Raw genomic sequence first — 19,648 nt, forward strand, 5'->3', positions numbered from 1 at the left:
CTTCCTCAACAAGCAGCATGATTTCCTACACAATTTTAAATATTATACATGTAGCCAAAAAGCTGTGGGGCGAATGATGTGCCAGAGAGTAACACACATTGTCAGGAGTTTGTATAAATCTACCCTAAATATTCCCAGTAGTAATAGTGATGCTTGCTCAAGAAGGAATACAGAGGTTGGTTCCAAAATCAATGGTGAGAGACTTTGAGCTGGGCTTTAATTAGATTACGGTCTTATGAGGGGAGTTCACGCGTGCCTGTTTCTCATTACAGAGGAAGAACAGCATCATTAAAGCACAGACATCATGAATCATTCTCTTCTGCCCTGTCACAGCGCAATGGAGAGATAAAGACATAAAGAGAGAAAGAAAAAAGAGAGAGGACAAGACAAGCAACAAATATTGAAGGATCTCTGAATCGTAAAATATCTCTAGGGTTACATATAGCTCGACCTCACATATATCTATTTATCGTCTGCCTCTTCTATTCGTTTGTGGGGCTCAACCCCCCTTGTTGTCATGGTGACGTGCCATATAATCCTCATCATTGGTGCTTTGGTTTCGCTATCGTCTCGGAGGCACTGCCCACGCGACCTCGTGACCCCCTCTCATGTCTGCTGCAGATTTACAGACCCAGTATGACAGGCCGTCGAGCGGGGACACCGATCCACAGCGACAAAACACACACACTCTGCCTACAGACATACACACTCATGCTGAAGTTTAAAGACACACAAACAAATTCCTCAGACACACTTGGGCCAACGGATACAGAATGACTCATATCTGTTCTAAAATACACCCATAAATGCCTAAATACACACATACAAACACATTTAAACGGGCACAAAACTATAACAAATATTAGCGCATACACACAGACACATGTGAAATTTACACTACAACACCTTTTGGAAAGATCCAAGATTTAGACGACGTATATCCAAAATTATTTATTGTAATTACGGAGGCAATGATGCTGATTTAAAACAAAATTTAAGATAAAAAAATGTTAATTGAAATAAAGCTGAAATAAAAATAAAATATATATTTTAAAAACATTAAAAAAAAATCTGCCTTGGCAACTACTAACTGAAATAAAATAAGTTTAATAAAATAATCTGAAATAAGAATTAAATAAAGCTAAATATAAAAAAAACTAATAAAAATGAAAAGAACGTAACAAAATTACTAAAAACTTAAATAAAAATGAAAATAAATACTAATTTAAAATATTAATAAATAATAGTATATAAATAATACGAAAATATCACTGATGTTGATAAATATTTTTCATGTTATGGCCGATTATCATATAATTATAAAATAACTTTTTCCCCCCTAATTTTTAAATATTTATATATACATATACATTTTAAACTCAGCAAGTGAATTTATGCATCACAAAACTATAATGTACAGTATGAAAACTAGGTATTCATTTTAGGATTGGGTAAATATTACATTCAACAAGTGTTTTTAAACACAGAATTATTAATGTTTTTAAGATTGCCTTTTCTGTCAAATAACGCTCACTTTTCATAAATGTAAAAAAGGGAACCGAGCGTGCACAATTAAATATCCAGCATTGAATGAATAGAAAAACAAGTCAACCAGCACAGTCGTACATCACACCCTATCATCATGGAAAGTGACCCTTACAGCAAATCAGCAAATGTGTTAGTGAGCTATAATTCTTATTTCCACAGTTCTGTAATGTTGGTTTCTTCTGTTAAGGTCGCAGGCTGCTCTCTTGACTGTACAGAATGTGTGACTCATGAGAAGGGGTTTTAGTTGTGACATCTGCTTATAGAAGTGCACAAAACATACACTGACAGTTCTCTTATGGTTGGGTTTACAGTAGCTGACACATCTGTCGTTAAAGTGGGACTCCAGTGTTTGATGTACTGAGATGTCATGCCTAATAATAGTGTGAATTTTAAATTTTACAATTAAAGTTCTTGTCCAAGTTGAAGTTTAATATATTCACCAATAAGACAGGTTTAATAAATGTTTATGTACCCTACTTATTAATTTGCACCAAACCTTCTTGTTCAGAACTAATTAGTGACTGAAGATATGGGCTGGTGAAAAATCTGAATTAGTTGACATTTTAAATACATTTTTTTTAAAAAAAGGAGAACAAGAAAGGGTGTCCTCCAGTTTTTTCCAACTCAACCATGAAACACACAGTGGAAAAGTAACATATGTTTCTTGGGATATCAAGAAAACAAATAAATAAAATCTGCCATGAGAGGCAATTCCACATTCTTTACCATATTTGTAAAGCTTTGTACTGTCAGCTAAGTTTGGTGAATTGGCTAATACATACAATTTGGCACAACTAAATCAATTGCAAGAATTGCACAACTATGCAAAATGCAAACAAAATCTTTAACACAATTTCAATAATACTTGAATAAATGGTGAATATGTCAAATTTTTCTAGGCCAGACATCACTTTTGGCCACTACTGTAAATGCAGCCAAAGCTAAAGGAATATCTATTGATACTTACAGATCAAACCTTATGTTCTGTCTTTCTTCAAAGAAGTAGTCCAATAAGAATTTGCGCACAAAATCTGGGTTCAAAGTGTTATCGATAACTTCCGTCCGCCCAAACTGAAAAACAAAGGAAGGTCAATTGAAATGATTTACATGAACATATTTTTATTTTTATTCACCCTCTTTTTTTCTTTTTTTTTTGAAAGCCAAGGTTCTCACAAGCTTGAGGTAACCTTCAGTTTAATAGTGTGATTTCTAGACCTGGAAATGTCATGTAAATTAATAAAAACTTTGAACGCCATGGGCATTAGTTACGCTGTCACAGTCACTCAGTCACAAAGTCACTCCACGGACGCGGGTATTTTTATAACCGTGACTTTTTTTACGCGGTTCGGCCGTTCGTCCACACGAAAACGCACTGAAACCGAACATTTTTGAAAACCCCTGCCAGGGTGAGGATTTTCAGAAACGCCGGTTACAGTGTTGTCGTGTAGACAGTGAAACCGGGGTTTTTGCCTTGCGACGTCAGAGTGTGCGCCGTTATCCGCTGTGTTTGACGTCAGATTTGCGCTTCTGATTGGCCAGCGTGGCTTTACCGTTAAGGTTTATATCGCCGCCTGCTGGCGTGGCATGCTCTTGACCGCGCTTGATAGCGTTTTCATGTAGACGGAGACCGAGCATGTGTGGACGGGATTTTTTTTTTAAACGCTGTAGGAAAAACTCCGGTTATAAAAATACCCGTGTCCGTGTGGACAAGGCCTCAGTTTGGACTAAGTTTTCATTTGCACCATTTTTCCCTGCCTTGTTTGTTGTCATGATTTCTGATTTGTGTCTTCACAAAGTCCTTTTAGGCAAGTCATGCCACTCGGCCGCCATCTTGGCAACGCCTCCGGGCAGCTATTTCGGACTAACAAGACCAGGCTCCTATCTAAATGAATGGGCAGAGAGTCAGAACTGCAGTTTCACTGGTCACCGGGACATAAAAACTGCATGTATAGAACAGCAGTAAATTATGATAAAAATCGCTGAAAAAGTTTGATGACTTTGCCCCAAAATAAGGTTTAAAAGGCCTTTTTCCCCACAGGTTATACTTTTACTACGCATGTGCAAGGGTTCTCTCCCTCGGTTGTGCGTGCGCTACACAGTTTGAAGCACAGTATGTGCGAGCTCCTGCTCGCTCGCTCTAGATCCCGGGAGATTTGAACTAATTTGCGGGCATCAGGGAGCCGCTATCAATCTGCGGGAGACTTCTGATGTCTGATATTACACAACTCACACATACACTGGATATCAAATCTGCCGCCTTTTCAAACAGTAACATATTTTGCGCTGTCGCAAACCTCAACTGTGCGCATGCGTCGGTGGAACCAGACGATAGGCTTAAATGTTTCCCGGCTTGACTGTTAAAAGAAGACGATTGGCTTTCCAGCGGGAGGGGCGGGACATGTGCATACAACCGCCATCTTTGGCGTTACGGGTTTTCCCTATATAGTTGTATTAAGGATTGATGAAGTGGCATGTCTCTATAGAAATAGTCTCTGGTCTTCATTACTGTCGGCTGTGTGTCGTTAATCACATTCATTTGCACCTGTATTTAAGTTCCCTTGTTTCTGTTCATTGTTGTCGGGTCTTGTCTATGTTGGATGTGTGTTTTGCTACTCTTACTCTGTGGATTTATTAAAGACTGCCTAATCATCTTCATCTTCGTGTGTATTATACCAGCACAATCCGTGACAGAAGACCCAACACAGATGTGATTACGCCACGCATTACATTGAGTGTTTCTCATGTGTGCGTTTCCCCCCCCCGGTTTTTGTGATTTTCTTTTCCATCATGGACAATGCTGCTTTTTTGTTGATTAGCCTTGAGTAGGGATGGGCAAATGAAGCCTCATGAAGCACTGATTGTTTCGGGAATAGATTCAAAGCTTCGAGAGTGTCGAAAACAGCGCCATCTGGTGTTTAGCAAAAAATAAAGCAGCCAAAACCCTGTGAAAAAAGCTTTTGTCGGATGAAGCAGCCACCACGCATTCCTTAGCCTAGATAGTTTCATGTTATGTGCACAAATAAAGGCCTAACAGTGTGTGTGAGTGTGTGTTGAATTTCTCTCTGTGATAAATACATTAAGCTGTGGCATTTAATGGCAGTATGAATATCAATATGATGTAATAGAATAATGTACACATATATAAATTGCATGGCAAATATGTTATTTTCTTGAATTCATTTGTATTCTTCATATTAACTGTATGACTGGGTATTTAAAAATGTAATTGAATAAGTCTGAATGAAAACTTACTCGTAAAGTAAGATATGGAAAATGAATCGCGCACGTAATTGAACAGAAAGCGAGGCTTCGTTTGTCACGGGTCACGGGATTTCTACGTTAACAACACAAGCCTCGAATCGCGGCTTCATCTGGCACGCCCATTTATGCTCAACACGAGCTCCGACGCCTCGGTTCAAATGTCACATCACTGGCCTTGAGCAGATAACTCGCTCCGTCGAGGAACATGTGGAGGATTTCCTGTTCCTAGCCCATCTCACCAACTACCCAGAAAACTCCAAGAAAGCAGTTTTCTGGGGACGTCCCTCGGGGGAGCTTCGCTGATTACGTGGAGTGGGTGCTGGTATCCAGTGGATCAGCGCTAACCACCGGACCAGTGGATGATGATACCAGCCCCACTCCTCACCCAGTGCCCAGCCAGAGACCATCCAACTGCGAGAATTGACAGCATGAGCCCACCGCAGACCAAGAGCCTGTCTCCGCCACAATGTTTGGGCCCATGCCTAGAGTAGCGATCGAGCAGGACATCACCCCGAAGCCTGAGCTAGCCGAGTCTGACCAGGTGTGAGAGCCGGCTGCCAATCATCGCCGTGGGAGTCCTCGTGCAGTACGAGGGGATGGAATTGAGTTCCGTCTGGATTTAATGGACTGTTTTTTGTTTGGAAAGTTGGATCCCCTTCTTCCTTTAATCCCGCCTGAACTTGAATCATCATCATCTGACCGGCTGCCCCCACCCTACCTCCCTCTCCCACCACCTCTACAAATCAGTATTAATGACTTTGTTTTCTCAGTCTTTGTTTGTCTCTACAAGCCCTTCTCCAGTCCCCAGCCATTCTTGCCACCCAGTTATCTCTGGCTTCCATCAGCCCCTCAGCAACAACTATGGCCCTGTCCCAAATGGCGCACTTCATGCTGACTTTCGGTCTCGTGGACTTAAATTGCGCATGCTCGCCGAGTCTACGAGTCCATAGGCCGTCCCGTTTAGCATTTTAACGCTCTGAAGTGTGCTCAGCAGCGCCCCATTTGTACCCTTGAAGCGGTCTTCCGCGAAGCCCGCATAGATGCAGGCTCCACGCACTTTAACTACCCAGGAATCCTTGCGAAAGGCCAATCAGACAACGGATGGGAGGAGATTTCGCTCACGGACAATTGTTAACATGGCTGAGAAGAAAATTTTTAAGTGTCATTACGGTTTTTATGACAAGTTTATACAAATATTATGATCATCGACCAGTGGTTGATGTCTCAAACATAGGCTTATAATAGCGAGCTGAATAATACGATCGCATTATGATTCATTAAATAAATAGAACAGAATGTCAGGGCTTTACTGAGTCATATGTAAACACAACAACAATAGGCAGCATATTTCCCCGAACCTGTAGCTCCTGTCCATAACAACAATCAGACCGTCTTCCTGTTTCCGGCGAGTCTGTCCCGAAAATACCTCTCAACGCGCCCTCGCGGACTCGTGCTAAGGGCCCTATAGGTCTGCACTACATGACGTCACCGAAGTGTGGACTCTGAGGAAGTCCACAAGTCCGGAGTGTCCCATTTGGGACAGGGCCTATGCCTCTTCAGTGGCGTGGTTATACATCCTGCCTGCTGTGAGCCACCTCCTTCTGGAGTCTGTGGCTCCGCCTTCGGCCTCAGAACACTCCGGTCCACCTCGACCCGTATCCTGGCTCCTGCGCTCGTTCCTCCCTCGACTCCAGCAAGGACCATCGGGCATTCGGCCTCGCCAGGCTCCCTCGGACCATCCGCTCCAGCTTCACCTCTGCCCTCCAGCCCCCCGCTTCCATCTCGGGGGGTCGTCGCTGCAGCTTCATTGCGGCAGCCAAGGTCTTCAGTCTCCCTACTCTTCAATTGGCTCTTCGGCTGCGCGGTGGGCTCCACCTCCTACGCCGTCGTTGCCTCCGGTCATCCCCACGATAGAGTCTGGACTCTATTCTCCATGGTTCCTCCCTCCAGCTTTAATCACCTTCATTTGCACCTGTATTTAATTTCCCTTGTTTCTGTTCATTGCTGTCAAATCTCGTCTATGTTAGATGTGTTTCACTACTCTTACTCTGTGGATTACCCTGTGGATTTATTAAAGACTGCCTAATTATCTTCATCTTCGTGTCCGTGTGTATTATACCAGTCCCCCAGCACAATCCATGATATGTGTCAAGCCCTAAAATATTTTATCAAATTTTTGTGCCAAACGCGTATGTTATCAAATCAAAACATATGGAGTGGCTGATTCAGTACATATTTTAAACTAGTTATAAAGGTCTACAGTCACATTTATTGCTGTTTTGCAAATTTTTACAGGTGAAATCCAGTCATTTCAATAGGATTCCACATGATCAGGATCTTCCCAAGAAAGTGACTTCTTTGTGAAGTGTGCTTCATGCATCTCTACACTAATATCTACACAATGAACCTTTTTTGCCCTTGAAATTTAGCTAATTTGACCACACCTTCATTAATTTTCATTAACCAAGTGTATATTAAAATTTCGTAAAGTGTTTCGAATCCTTTTTTTTTTTATTTCTAAGCGCAAATACAAGTTTTCAATGTTCACTACATACACCTCCCACTTTCTTGCTACCTTCAACACCTTTCATATGGAGGTCAAAGAGGTACATGTCAGCGTTGAGAGGTGCGTTAAAGCCTTGACATGAATCATGTAAAAGGGACTTAACGTTTTAATTAGCCGACTTGAAAAGTGCGCTGGAGTTGTCTTGATATAAGCGTGGGCGAGAATGTTATTACATCTCCTGAGTGGCTTATCATATTTCACCAGCTAGTGATTGAAGTTAATAAATACACAGTCCTCTTAATGGGGCTTTAGAAAGCCAGATATTTCCAGAGATTATTATTTTGAGAATATTCCAACCCCACATTTACATGTATGAATATTTATGCGACCAAGGGTCTGCCAGGCCCTTCAAGGGGTCGACACGACTAAGCCAGATTGTTTCACTCACCTCTCTCCACTCTTTGTTGCCAATGGCTTGGGTGTATAGCACACAGACTGTGGAGAGAAAAAGAGATTGGGTTACACAAAGGCAGAGAATTTTTTCAAATACCAGAAGATCTTTGACATTCTTAACTCAGATCTGTAAGTGTGTAATCTTGCAGTCTACTGTATTTGAAGAGAAACGGCTTAGAACCAGAGTGGTGGAATGCGATGAGCTAAAAATCTCACTGGATGAGCTACAAAGCTGCCATTTTCAACTCACCCGCATGTCGTTCTAAACCTGTATTACTTTCTTTAAAAAAAAAGATATTTTGAAGAATGTTGGTAATCAAGCAGTTTTAGTGCCCACTAACTTCCATTGTATGAAAAAAGCCATTTTTCAAAATATCTTTTTGTTTTTCACAGAAGAATTAAATTCATAGACTTTTTGAATGTAACGAGGGTGAGTAAATTATGAGAAAATCAACCCTTTTAATACGACAGTAATATTAACATAATATTAACCATTAAAGGGATAGTTCATCATAAAAATTAAAAATAAATAGCAGAGGTGTCTATTTACATCAAGTGCCAATAGGTCGCCTTGAGGCTTTTGAGACTAACTTCGCCTATAATTGTCTGATTGAGCCAGACAAAATTATAAACGGAGTAAGGCGGGTAGTGTTAGTGTTTGACACGACCGACCCAAGTTTCTGAAACTCATTCTTCTCACTTTTCCCATATCAGCTCAGAGAGGTGTTTATTTTAAATGCAATGAAGTGGAAATAAAGTATTTAATTGGCCTATTATTGGAATTGGATGTGGTGTCCTCATAAAAAAACATTTGCACCAGATTTCATGTGCAAATTCATGCATACAGTTAGTGAATGAGACCCAATGTCCTAGAGCTGTGGGTAGAGAAAAATGGCTACAGAATGTGCATGTGTGTGTTTTTGCAATACAGAAACCTAAAGCCTAAGGCACGACTACTGAAAAATGCATTTTTCATTTTGTATAACTGAGTGTGTACACATTTTTCTATGTGTGTCATGGTTAATGGTAACACTAAGAGACTCGGCCAACAGTACTCAGCATAGTTAAGATGGGGGCTCAGCACAAGTGCCCACTTGCATGAATACAATGACCCTGTCAGCGGGCCAGGAAGACCTGACATCTATTCAGTCCAGCTAATCATGAACAGAACCAGTAAGAAAACAAATGGCAATAACATGAAAATAAAAAGACACTTACAAAAGGTCAAGCATAGCTACAGCAATGCATGAAAGCGAAACAGGTGGAATAGTGGACAAACAAATCTGAAAGAAAAGAGAAGCAGGCAAGAAAAAAATGAAGCAGGACAGTAAGACAAGTACAAGCATTAGAAGTATGGAAATCAATACATATAATGAAAATAATAGCAGGGTGACTGACTGCTCACTGTTCCTGTTTCCTGTTCACACATACACATGGTGCAAAAGGAAACATTAAAGACGTTCAGCACTCATGGTTCTTGTTATTGTTCTCCCCACTGTTTGCCAGTAAACAAACTTGATCAATAAATACAGAGAGTTTTCAAAGATTTGATATCAGATTTGAGTGAATATAGTAATAAAGTATATAGGAATGTAGCAAATGAATGGGTAAATTATGGCTGTGACAAAAACGGTTTTAGTTTCACTGAAAGGCCAAAAACACTCCCCCCTTCGGGTCACATACAGGCTGTCAGTGACAGTATTCCCCACGGCCACTGCCCAAGCTATAAGCCTCAAAGAGGCCTCCGATACAATGAAGGCCTACTAAGGCTGCTCAAGGCTTTGGAACCAACAACTTCCATGGAAGGGGTTCCTTTAAAGCAGGGGTCTCAAACTCAACTTAACTGGGGGCCGCTGGAGGTGGAGTCTGGGTCAGGCTGGGCCGCATCAAGTATTCCACAAAAAATAGTATTCAAGTATTCCAAAAAAGGAGCACAACTGAACTGATCCAATCTTCATGAGCTGTCCTTCTGACAGTTGAAGTTCATTTTCCTTATACACAAAATCTTTGTGTTACTTCATTTTACAAACATTCTTTTTCTTTTCCTTATAACACATATTTGCGATACTTATATTTGCTTATGTCCTTTTTATTTTCTTTATACAACACATTAATGATATTGAATGTTTTTTTTGGAAGGCACATATCCTTTTATTATACTTAGAAAAACGATTATTGCTTTTGAAATACAAATATTTGCAGTCATGTCTGCCCGTCTTAGGGCCTGTTCACATATCGCGTCTTTTGCGCGCTCAAGTTGTCACGGCACGAAAGAACAGTCGTGGATTCAATCGCGAGTGAATACAGGTGTTTATTAAACACAAGGTAGTGGCAAACAGTGCAGTGGATGACAGACAGGCGACCGAACCCAGGCTCGGTAACACAGGACTCCGTGGGCAGACGGCAAGGCAGGAACAGTAGAATCCTCTCAGAAACGGGCAGATACCACAGAACAGGAACAGTCTCTGGAAGCGGCTGCAGCTTCCCAGAACGAGGCGGAGACACCAGATCAGGCACGGACTGGATACGGCTGACGCTCCTCAGAACAGGGCAGAGTCCAAATAACAGGAGAAACAGACACTGGGCAAGGAGAAAGGACGGTGAGTAATCCGTGAACCTCAACAACCATCTGACAGAGACCAGACAACATGACAAACAATATATAGGACATTCTCATTCAAAACAGCTGGCGCTGATCAGCTCATCAGCGGAGATAACGAGCCGTGCTGATGAGCCGCGCCCATTCACACAACACGCACACACCTAGCGAGGGCGAGTCAATGAATCCATGAACCGTGACAGTACCCCCCCTCCTAGGAATGCCGCCTGGCATTCCCAGACACCCTTACCTGTCGATTGTAATCATCGATAAGGGAGTGGTCCAGGATGTCCCTGGCAGGAACCCAACTTCTCTCCTCCGGACCGTAACCCTCCCAGTCCACCAAATACTGGAATCCGCGTCCCCTCCGTCTCGAATCCAGTATACGATTAACCGAATACGTTGGTTCCCCATCTACGAGTCGCGGCGGGGGGGGAACCGGGGCAGGCGGATTAATGTGTGAATGAAACACAGGTTTAATCTTAGATACATGGAAAACGGGATGAATCCTTCTGTACGCTGGAGGAAGGTTGAGGCGGACTGCCACCGGACTAATGATCTTGGTGACAGTAAATGGGCCAATGAATTTGGGAGCAAGTTTATTAGAAACGGAGCGGAGCGGAATGTTCCTGGTTGAAAGCCACACTTTTTGACCAACGACGTATACGGGAGGTTTAGACCGGTGGCGATCGGCCTTAGCCTTGGTGCGTGCACCCACCTGGAGCAGAGTCTCACGGGCTCTGATCCACGTGCGTTGACACCTCTGGATAAAGGCGTGGGCGGAGGGAACCGCGACTTCGGATTCCAGACTGGGAAAAATTGGTGGCTGGTAACCTACACTACACTCAAACGGAGATAGGCCCGTTGACGACACCGGTAACGTATTGTGCGCGTACTCCACCATAGAGAGTTGCTGACTCCAGGAAGAAGGATTCTTGGAGACCAAACATCGTAACGCCCTTTCCAAATCTTGGTTGGCTCTCTCGGTTTGGCCATTGCTCTGGGGATGAAACCCTGAGGACAGACTGACAGTCGCTCCCAGCAATCTACAAAATTCTCGCCAAAATTTGGACACAAACTGGGGTCCCCTGTCGGAGACCACGTCCACCGGGAGGCCATGTAAGCGGAAGACGTGGTCTACGACTGTCAACGCCGTCTCCTTGGCTGAAGGTAATTTGGGCAAGGGGATGAAATGAGCCGCCTTAGAGAACCGGTCCACCACGGTTAAAACGACCGTGTTACCTTGGGAGGGTGGGAGGGCGGTAATAAAATCTAGCGCTATGTGGGACCAGGGTCTCGAAGGGACAGGCAGCGGTTGAAGTAACCCATCTGGAGGTCGATTGGAAGTCTTACCAATGGCACAAATCGAGCAAGCCAAAACAAAACTGTGGATGTCACGAGCCATAAGTGGCCACCAGAATCGTTGCTTGACTAAATAACTAGTTCGGTTAACTCCTGGATGACAAGCCACGTTGGAACAATGCCCCCACTGGATAACGTCGGACCGTAATCCCTCCGGCACAAACAAACGATTCGGTGGGCAACCGGGCGGAGGCGTTACCCCTTCTAAGGCCGACTTGACCTTCGACTCGACCTCCCATGTGAGTGTGGAGACAAATAGGGTCTCGGGTAAAATGCACTCGGGAGTAGACGGGCGTTCGGAACGGTCAAAAATACGAGATAAAGAGTCGGGTTTGATGTTCTTGGAACCCGGGCGATACGAGAGAACAAAATCAAAACGACCGAAAAAAAGTGCCCACCGAGCCTGCCTGGAGTTCAATCTTTTGGCAGTTCTGATATATTCCAAGTTCTTGTGATCGGTCCAGACGATAAAAGGTACCCCCGACCCCTCTAGCCAGTGACGCCATTCCTCCAACGCTAACTTGACTGCCAACAACTCTCTGTTACCGATGTCGTAGTTACGTTCGGCAGGCGATAAACGGCGGGAAAAAAACGCGCAGGGATGCATCTTGTCGTCTGTGGGAGAACGCTGGGACAGCACTGCTCCTACCCCCACCTCTGACGCATCGACCTCCACCACGAACTGACGTGATGAATCAGGGGCTATAAGGATGGGGGCTGAAACGAAGCGGCCTTTAAGTTTAGCAAACACAGCCTCAGCTGTGTCTGACCACCTGAACACCGTTCTGGGGGAGGTCAAGGCAGTCAGAGGCGCGGCTAGTTGGCTGAAGTTGCGAATAAAACGCCGGTAGAAGTTGGCGAACCCCAGAAACCTCTGTAGGGCCTTACGGGAATCTGGACTTGGCCACTCCACCACAGCCTTAACCTTCTCAGGATCCATTCGTATTCCCTCAGACGAGATGATGTACCCTAGAAAAGGAACAGACTGTGCATGAAACGCGCATTTCTCCGCCTTGACAAAAAGCCCATTCTCTAGCAACCTCTGAAGCACTCGTCTGACGTGTTGAACGTGCTCCTGGAGAGACGAAGAAAAAATCAATATGTCATCCAGGTAAACATATATGAACTGATCTACCATGTCTCTCAACACATCATTGACGAGTGCCTGGAAGACCGCTGGGGAGTTGGAAAGCCCAAACGGCATAACCAAATATTCAAAATGCCCCCTGGGGGTGTTAAACGCGGTCTTCCACTCATCCCCCTTCCTGATGCGAACCAAATGATATGCATTACGTAAATCCAATTTTGTGAAAATCGATGCTCCCTGCAACCTCTCGAAAGCTGAAGACATCAACGGCAAAGGATAAGTATTCTTTACCGTGATGTTGTTCAACCCCCGGTAGTCAATACAAGGTCGCAGAGAACCATCCTTCTTCCCTACAAAAAAGAATCCCGCCCCCGCTGGAGAAGAGGAGGGGCGAATGAACTTAGTTGCTAGAGAATCAGAAATATATTTCTCCATAGCCTCCCTTTCTGGAACAGAAAGTGAATATAACTTGCCCTTAGGCGGAGACGTACCTGGCAGTAAATCTATAGCACAGTCGTAAGGACGATGCGGAGGAAGAGAAGCAGCCCGGGACTTACTGAACACTTCCTTCAGGTCTAGATACTCCGGTGGCACGTTAGACAGGTTCACTGGCTCCTCCTGCAACACAGAACGAGAAACAGACGGAACAGCAGACAAAAGACATGAGGCATAACATTTCTCACTCCAACTGGACACAGAGTTCTGTCCCCACTCTATCCGGGGTCCGTGTCTCACCAGCCACGGATGACCCAGGACAAGGGGAGCGTGAGGTGACTGAGTGAGATAGAGTGAAATCCTCTCGGTGTGGTTACCCGAAGTGATGAGTGTGACGAGCCCAGTAACGTGAGTGATGCCCGGGAGTTCCTGTCCATTTAGTGCGTGGATGGTGATAGGGTGGTCCAAGGCAGTGATGGGGAGGTGAAGCTTGTGGGCCAACGACGAGTCCATCAGGTTTCCCTCCGCTCCTGAATCCACCAGCGCCTGGCCGTTGAAGGAATGGTCTGCCCACTGGAGTCTCACCGGGAGGAGGGTGGCGTTCGAGGGTCTGGTCAAGGAAAGTCCGCCCGACAGTAGCCTCCGTCCTACCGCCGGGCTTGGCCTTTTAAAGGACAGGTGGAAACGAAGTGGCCGGCCTCCCCGCAGTAAAGACACAGACCCCTCGAGCGGCGGTGTTCTCTCTCCTCCCGGGAGAGTCGAGCTCGACCTACCTGCATGGGCTCCGGATCGTTCGAGGAACTGACCGTGTTCGTTACTCTGAAACCGGGAAACTCCGCGACCTCCACCCTCGGAGTCTGGAACTGTCGATTCCCTCTCTGTTGTAGGCGTGCATCGACTCGGATTGCCAGTTCAATCAGTCCATCAAGAGTCTTGGGTAATTCCAGTGTGTAAATTTCCTTCTGAACACGGTCAGCCAGCCCATGCAGGAAAAAGTCCCACTGCGCCTCCTCGTTCCATTTGCACTCGGCGGCCAATGTCCGAAACTGGATGGAATAGTCGGAAACAGAGCTGTTATTCTGACGGAGATCGACCAGATGGCGGGCCGCCTCCCGTCCGGCAACCGCGCGGTCGAACACGCGCCTCATCTCTTGCTCGAGTGCTTGGAACGAGGAGCAGCAAGGGTGTCTATTCTGCCACACCGCTGTTCCCCACTGAGCCGCGCGTCCAGACAGCAGCGTCATAACGAGTGCCACCCTACTCTCCTCAGAGGAAAACGTCACAGGCTGGAGAGAGAAAAAAATAGAACATTTTGTTAAAAACGCTCTGCACAGGTCTGGTTCCCCAGAATACCTCTCCGGGGTGGGGATGCGCGGCTCTGGTCGGTTGACGTTCGGAGACTCCGGGGGAACAGGCGGGGGCGGGGCTGGCGCAGCGGGACCTCTCAGACGTTGTATTTGAGAGGTGAGCTCAGACACCTGTGTTACCAGAGCCTGTATCGCCCGACCCGAGGATCCGATCTGTTCATCTTGTCGATCCATGCGGGCGTGGTTCTCGGCGACCATCTTCCCGACCTCGGCTGCACTCGCTGAATCCATGTAGGTGGTCAGATGGTTCTGTCACGGCACGAAAGAACAGTCGTGGATTCAATCGCGAGTGAATACAGGTGTTTATTAAACACAAGGTAGTGGCAAACAGTGCAGTGGATGACAGACAGGCGACCGAACCCAGGCTCGGTAACACAGGACTCCGTGGGCAGACGGCAAGGCAGGAACAGTAGAATCCTCTCAGAAACGGGCAGATACCACAGAACAGGAACAGTCTCTGGAAGCGGCTGCAGCTTCCCAGAACGAGGCGGAGACACCAGATCAGGCACGGACTGGATACGGCTGACGCTCCTCAGAACAGGGCAGAGTCCAAATAACAGGAGAAACAGACACTGGGCAAGGAGAAAGGACGGTGAGTAATCCGTGAACCTCAACAACCATCTGACAGAGACCAGACAACATGACAAACAATATATAGGACATTCTCATTCAAAACAGCTGGCGCTGATCAGCTCATCAGCGGAGATAACGAGCCGTGCTGATGAGCCGCGCCCATTCACACAACACGCACACACCTAGCGAGGGCGAGTCAATGAATCCATGAACCGTGACACAAGTTCGTTATTTCAAATGTAGGTGCGCTCGTTTTTTCCAAGCGCGTGCGCGCCGCATCGAGATAAAATCATCTCAACTTTTCAGAATGCCGCAAGCGCACCGTAGCTTAGCAACGACAGACGCCTACGGAGCGCAACCGCGCTAGCGCTTTGGAAAAAGGAGAACGCGGCGCGCCTAGCGTTTTCTACGCGTTTTTGGGCGCTAAATGTGAATTCAGCCTTATTTAATTATTTCTGCACATGTATAGTGTCTCAGGCAAATTACTGACTTTGCAGAAATCAAAGCAAACCTTCTTATCAACCTGCTGGACATATATTACAAGCTCAAAATGATTATTCTCACATTGTTTTAGAGCAGGGGTCTCCAACACGTCGCTCGCGAGCTACCAGTAGCTCGTGGCATGTTCACATATCGTGCTCACATATTTTGCTTGCTCAAGTTCGTTATTTCAAATGTAGGCGCGCGGCAAGCGCGCTCATAAGCGACGCGCTCATTTTTTACAGGCGCAGTAAGTTTGTACTTCGCGGTTGTCTATGACAACTATTGACAACAAACCCACCGTAAGCTGTAATGAGACTATGGTAGCCCAAAAGGGATAAAAAAATATATATATATTTTTAAAACGCGGCACACGCAACGACGGGCCGCACTAACATTAAACTTTAATGTCAAGTAGGGGGCCACAAAATATCACCCCGCGGGCCGCGAGTTTGAGACCACTGCTTTAAAGGGATAGTTCACTTTAAAATAAATTTTTGGTATGTTTTAGCTTACCTCAAGGGCATCCAAGATGTAGGTGTCTTTTTTTCCGCAGTAGTTTCACTTTTGATATTTTTAGGTCAAACCGTTCTTGTCTGTCAGTCATATAATGCAGGTCTATGGTCACTTCCTCAAAGAGCATGCACAGAGAAGTCCAAATTAAACATGATTTAATGACTTGTAAATGTAAGTACACATTGATGGCCTAAGACACGAAACGAGCGGTTTGTGTGAGAAAACGAACCGTATTTATATCGTTTTTACCTCTTGTAAACACAGCCACATCCAAGTGATCTGAGGGCGCCGGCGCTTCGGTCTTTTCCGGAAAGCGCCGGAAGTGATCTCTCGCGCGTGTACGTCACTCATACAATTGTTTTATTTATTTATTTTTTTATTGTTTTCTTTTACGACAGTTTAAACATTCCAGATAAGCGCAAACTAGTACCATTTTAATTAGCCATCTTACCTACAATTTCTGTTCTGTGTAAACAATGAGTGACGTACACACGCGAGAGATCACTTCCGGCGCTTTCCGGAAAAGACCGAAGCGCCGGCGAATAATTTCAAAGTGAACTATCCCTTTAAGGGAATATGGCCAGGGGGTCCAAAGGAGTCCCGTCCAGTCACTTTCTGAGGGGGACATGAAGTCAACCCCACATGCCACCAGGGAGGCTGACCTGGTCTAATTTATGACCTAGTCTTGCCAACAACCTGTCTGTTTCCTAAACAGAGGCTCTAACATATTTTGCCTCACTTGTGGAGGCATCCGATAGGGAGGACTGCAGATAGTGGCAGTGATCGCTCACAGACCGGATCATAGAGACGGGCATCCTGGAGAGTAGAACTCAGCATTGCGCTTTCTAACCCTTGCGAACGAGGGGAGTAACTCTACCCAATCCTGGATCTACGCAGTGCTTTAAAGCCATGTGGAGGATGGGCACTCTGAAAGGGACCCTAATAGGGGAGCGCCTCCAGCTCTAGGGCTGATCTAACAGGGAGGCCTCGTGAGAGTCCTTCGACCTTCCGACCAGACTTAGGGAGCTGAGTATTCATACAGAACGATCCTCGGATAGATTCTGAAACACTATACTCAAAACCTGATAAGTATTGACCAGGCTCTGGGCTAGGTTTTGCCTTTGCAATGCTAAGCATCCAACTCGTTGAGTGAGTACGAATGAAATGTTGGCCAAGCAAGTGAATGAATGATCAGTACGTCAGTGAGTGATTATAAAGAATTTGGAATTCTAAATGAAAGTTCTGGAGGACTGAGTGAAAGAGAAATTAAGTGAATGAGTGGTATGAGGATCTGTAATTAGAGAAAATACATTGATAAGGTTGTGGTGAAACCTCAATGCTGTTGGAATATGGATATGATGAACCTTCATATGAAGTTGTCCATGTGGTTTTGACTAAATGTGTTCATAAAATTCTAATTATGAGAAGTATTTGAGAGTAGGCCATTAAAATAATAAAGATCATTCAAAATAACAGGAAAAAATTATTATGGAATCTTTTAAAACACCCAAAGTATAGGTTAACAACATTAAACATCATCCTTTAGACGGCTCTCTTCGCCTGTACTTCTGAATTTGGATTACTCTTATATTGTGGCATTTAGATTTTCTCTTCAGGAGGTCTTTGTGGAGTTGAAGGCAAATGTTACAATAATCAGGCGCGCCCACGGTGTGTCTATATCTGAGGCCCGTGTCAAATTCAGATCTGAAACTTCACACAATCAGTGCGAGAGAACGCAAACAGAAAGCAGTGAGTCATGCGATTGTGTAAGCTTTCAGACTGTGTATAGAAAGTCCCCTCTTAACAAGGCTGAGAGCAGTTGGTCGTACTGCCGTACACCAGGTCATAGTAAATCATGGCAGAATCTTTAAGTTGGATTGGCATATTTCACAGTACAGCATGGATTTGAGCAACAATTATACAAAGGGACAAGAAAGACATTCTTACTTGGATCTGATTTGGAAAACGTGTCTCTGTCGAGAAGGTTTCTGTAAAAGGAAATACACATGAACAATTATATTTATGCAGGAAGGAAGACAAACTGTGTGTGTTTGGTATGAAAACACATTCCTGTGTGTGTTTGGTATGTGTGTGAAGCATTCAAGAGTAAACAGTATAGTATTGTGTAGGAAAGGACAGATGTAAATTGTAACTTCTTTTTTTTTTACATTCATAACTCACAGACTACTACACATCTACCTGCTACTTCTTCGTAAGAAATATTTGAATTTGGAAAAAGTGTTCTATTAATAGATTTAAAATGAGAAAGACTAATTGAACATACTTTGTAATACAAAATTATTATACACAAAAAAAGTGTATCTAATTGCACATGTATGTCACGTACAGTCTAGAAGATGATGAAAGAGTTCAAACAGGTTTAAATAAAGAAAAGATTTATTAATAAATCAAACGCAAATAATCCGCAAGTTCAAAAGCTAAGAAACGGCATGTAGACACGACACACGAACAACACCAGACAATGAATTGAATGAAATGAGGAACTTAAATACACATGGTGATTGAACTCAATGACGAACAGGTGTCAACTAATTAATCAAAAACCATGGTAACAAGCAAAGAGCGGGAAACTGGAACAAAGGAAAACAGGTAACTGAGGAAAAAACGAACTACGGGTACGTTCACACGACAACGATATGCTTAACCCGGATAAGTTTTTCCTTTGAGTCTTCCGCGTACAGACGACACCATTGTCAAAACGACACATTCACACGGATCCGCGAAAATGACAAAAAACGCTGTATTCTGCTGCCAGGCCATTGGATAAACTCAACAAGGCTTTATTTAATCAAAAATACAATAAATAGTATTAAAGTTTAAAAATAGATGTTTTTCTATTTTTCCAATGCTATTTAAATGTATTTTCAGCAGCCATTAGTGTCAGTGTCAATACTTTTATACTTCAAATCTTCTTTACTGAGCATATACTGAACAAGTGTCATCATCACAACAGCTTGTTCATGATTGAAGAATCAAATAAATTAGAGCATAATAATTTCCGTTCTGTTACACCTGACCCCAGTCTCTCTTCCAGAGTCACTTACACGCAAATATAATGTGTGTCTCGACCCTCACAAGCTAATTACGAAGTACTAACGAAAAGTGACAACCATAGACCACCAGGTTACCTGCAGAAAGATCCACCACAAAATTCACAATAAGACCAAGCCCATATATAATGACATCACAGCCATGACCTCATTAACATGTGACCACCCCTATTTACTTATCCAGTATTCATGAGCTTGGCCTAGGGTGAAATAACATTTGCAGTATTTAGTCAAACATTAAAAAGGTAATTTACATATAGAAGTCTTAAAGGTACAGTATCATGTTTAGAGAGGCTAGAAAAAATCTTGACTAGCATTATAAGTGGACACACATATATAAACGGTGCAGAATATGGGTATTTTAAGGTAGACGTCCAAGGTAAACGTGGC

At 44.1% G+C, this 19,648-nt stretch overlaps 1 protein-coding gene across 2 annotated transcripts in view; it reads right to left on the reverse strand.

The window, feature by feature from the left end:
- Nucleotides 1-19,648, reverse strand: part of LOC130092518 (copine-8) — a 117,453-nt gene that overhangs the window by 68,965 nt on the left and 28,840 nt on the right. Inside the window, exons 2-5 of one of the 2 annotated variants that reach the window (XM_056260403.1) lie at nucleotides 18,135-18,175; nucleotides 8,987-9,051; nucleotides 7,764-7,810; nucleotides 2,516-2,619 (exon numbers count right to left, since the gene is read on the reverse strand). Coding sequence is in view for 1 of the 2 variants with exons in the window: in XM_056260402.1 (XP_056116377.1) it covers nucleotides 2,516-2,619; nucleotides 7,764-7,810; nucleotides 18,135-18,175 (192 nt within the window). In the remaining variant the exon portion in view is untranslated. The remainder of the gene's footprint in view (nucleotides 1-2,515; nucleotides 2,620-7,763; nucleotides 7,811-8,986; nucleotides 9,052-18,134; nucleotides 18,176-19,648) is intronic. The other variant, XM_056260402.1, reaches the window with a different exon arrangement.

This window comes from Rhinichthys klamathensis, unplaced genomic scaffold, assembly GCF_029890125.1.
Source record: "Rhinichthys klamathensis goyatoka isolate OS25496 unplaced genomic scaffold, OSU_Roscu_1.1 h1tg000176l_1, whole genome shotgun sequence".
Lineage (NCBI taxonomy): Eukaryota > Metazoa > Chordata > Actinopteri > Cypriniformes > Leuciscidae > Rhinichthys > Rhinichthys klamathensis.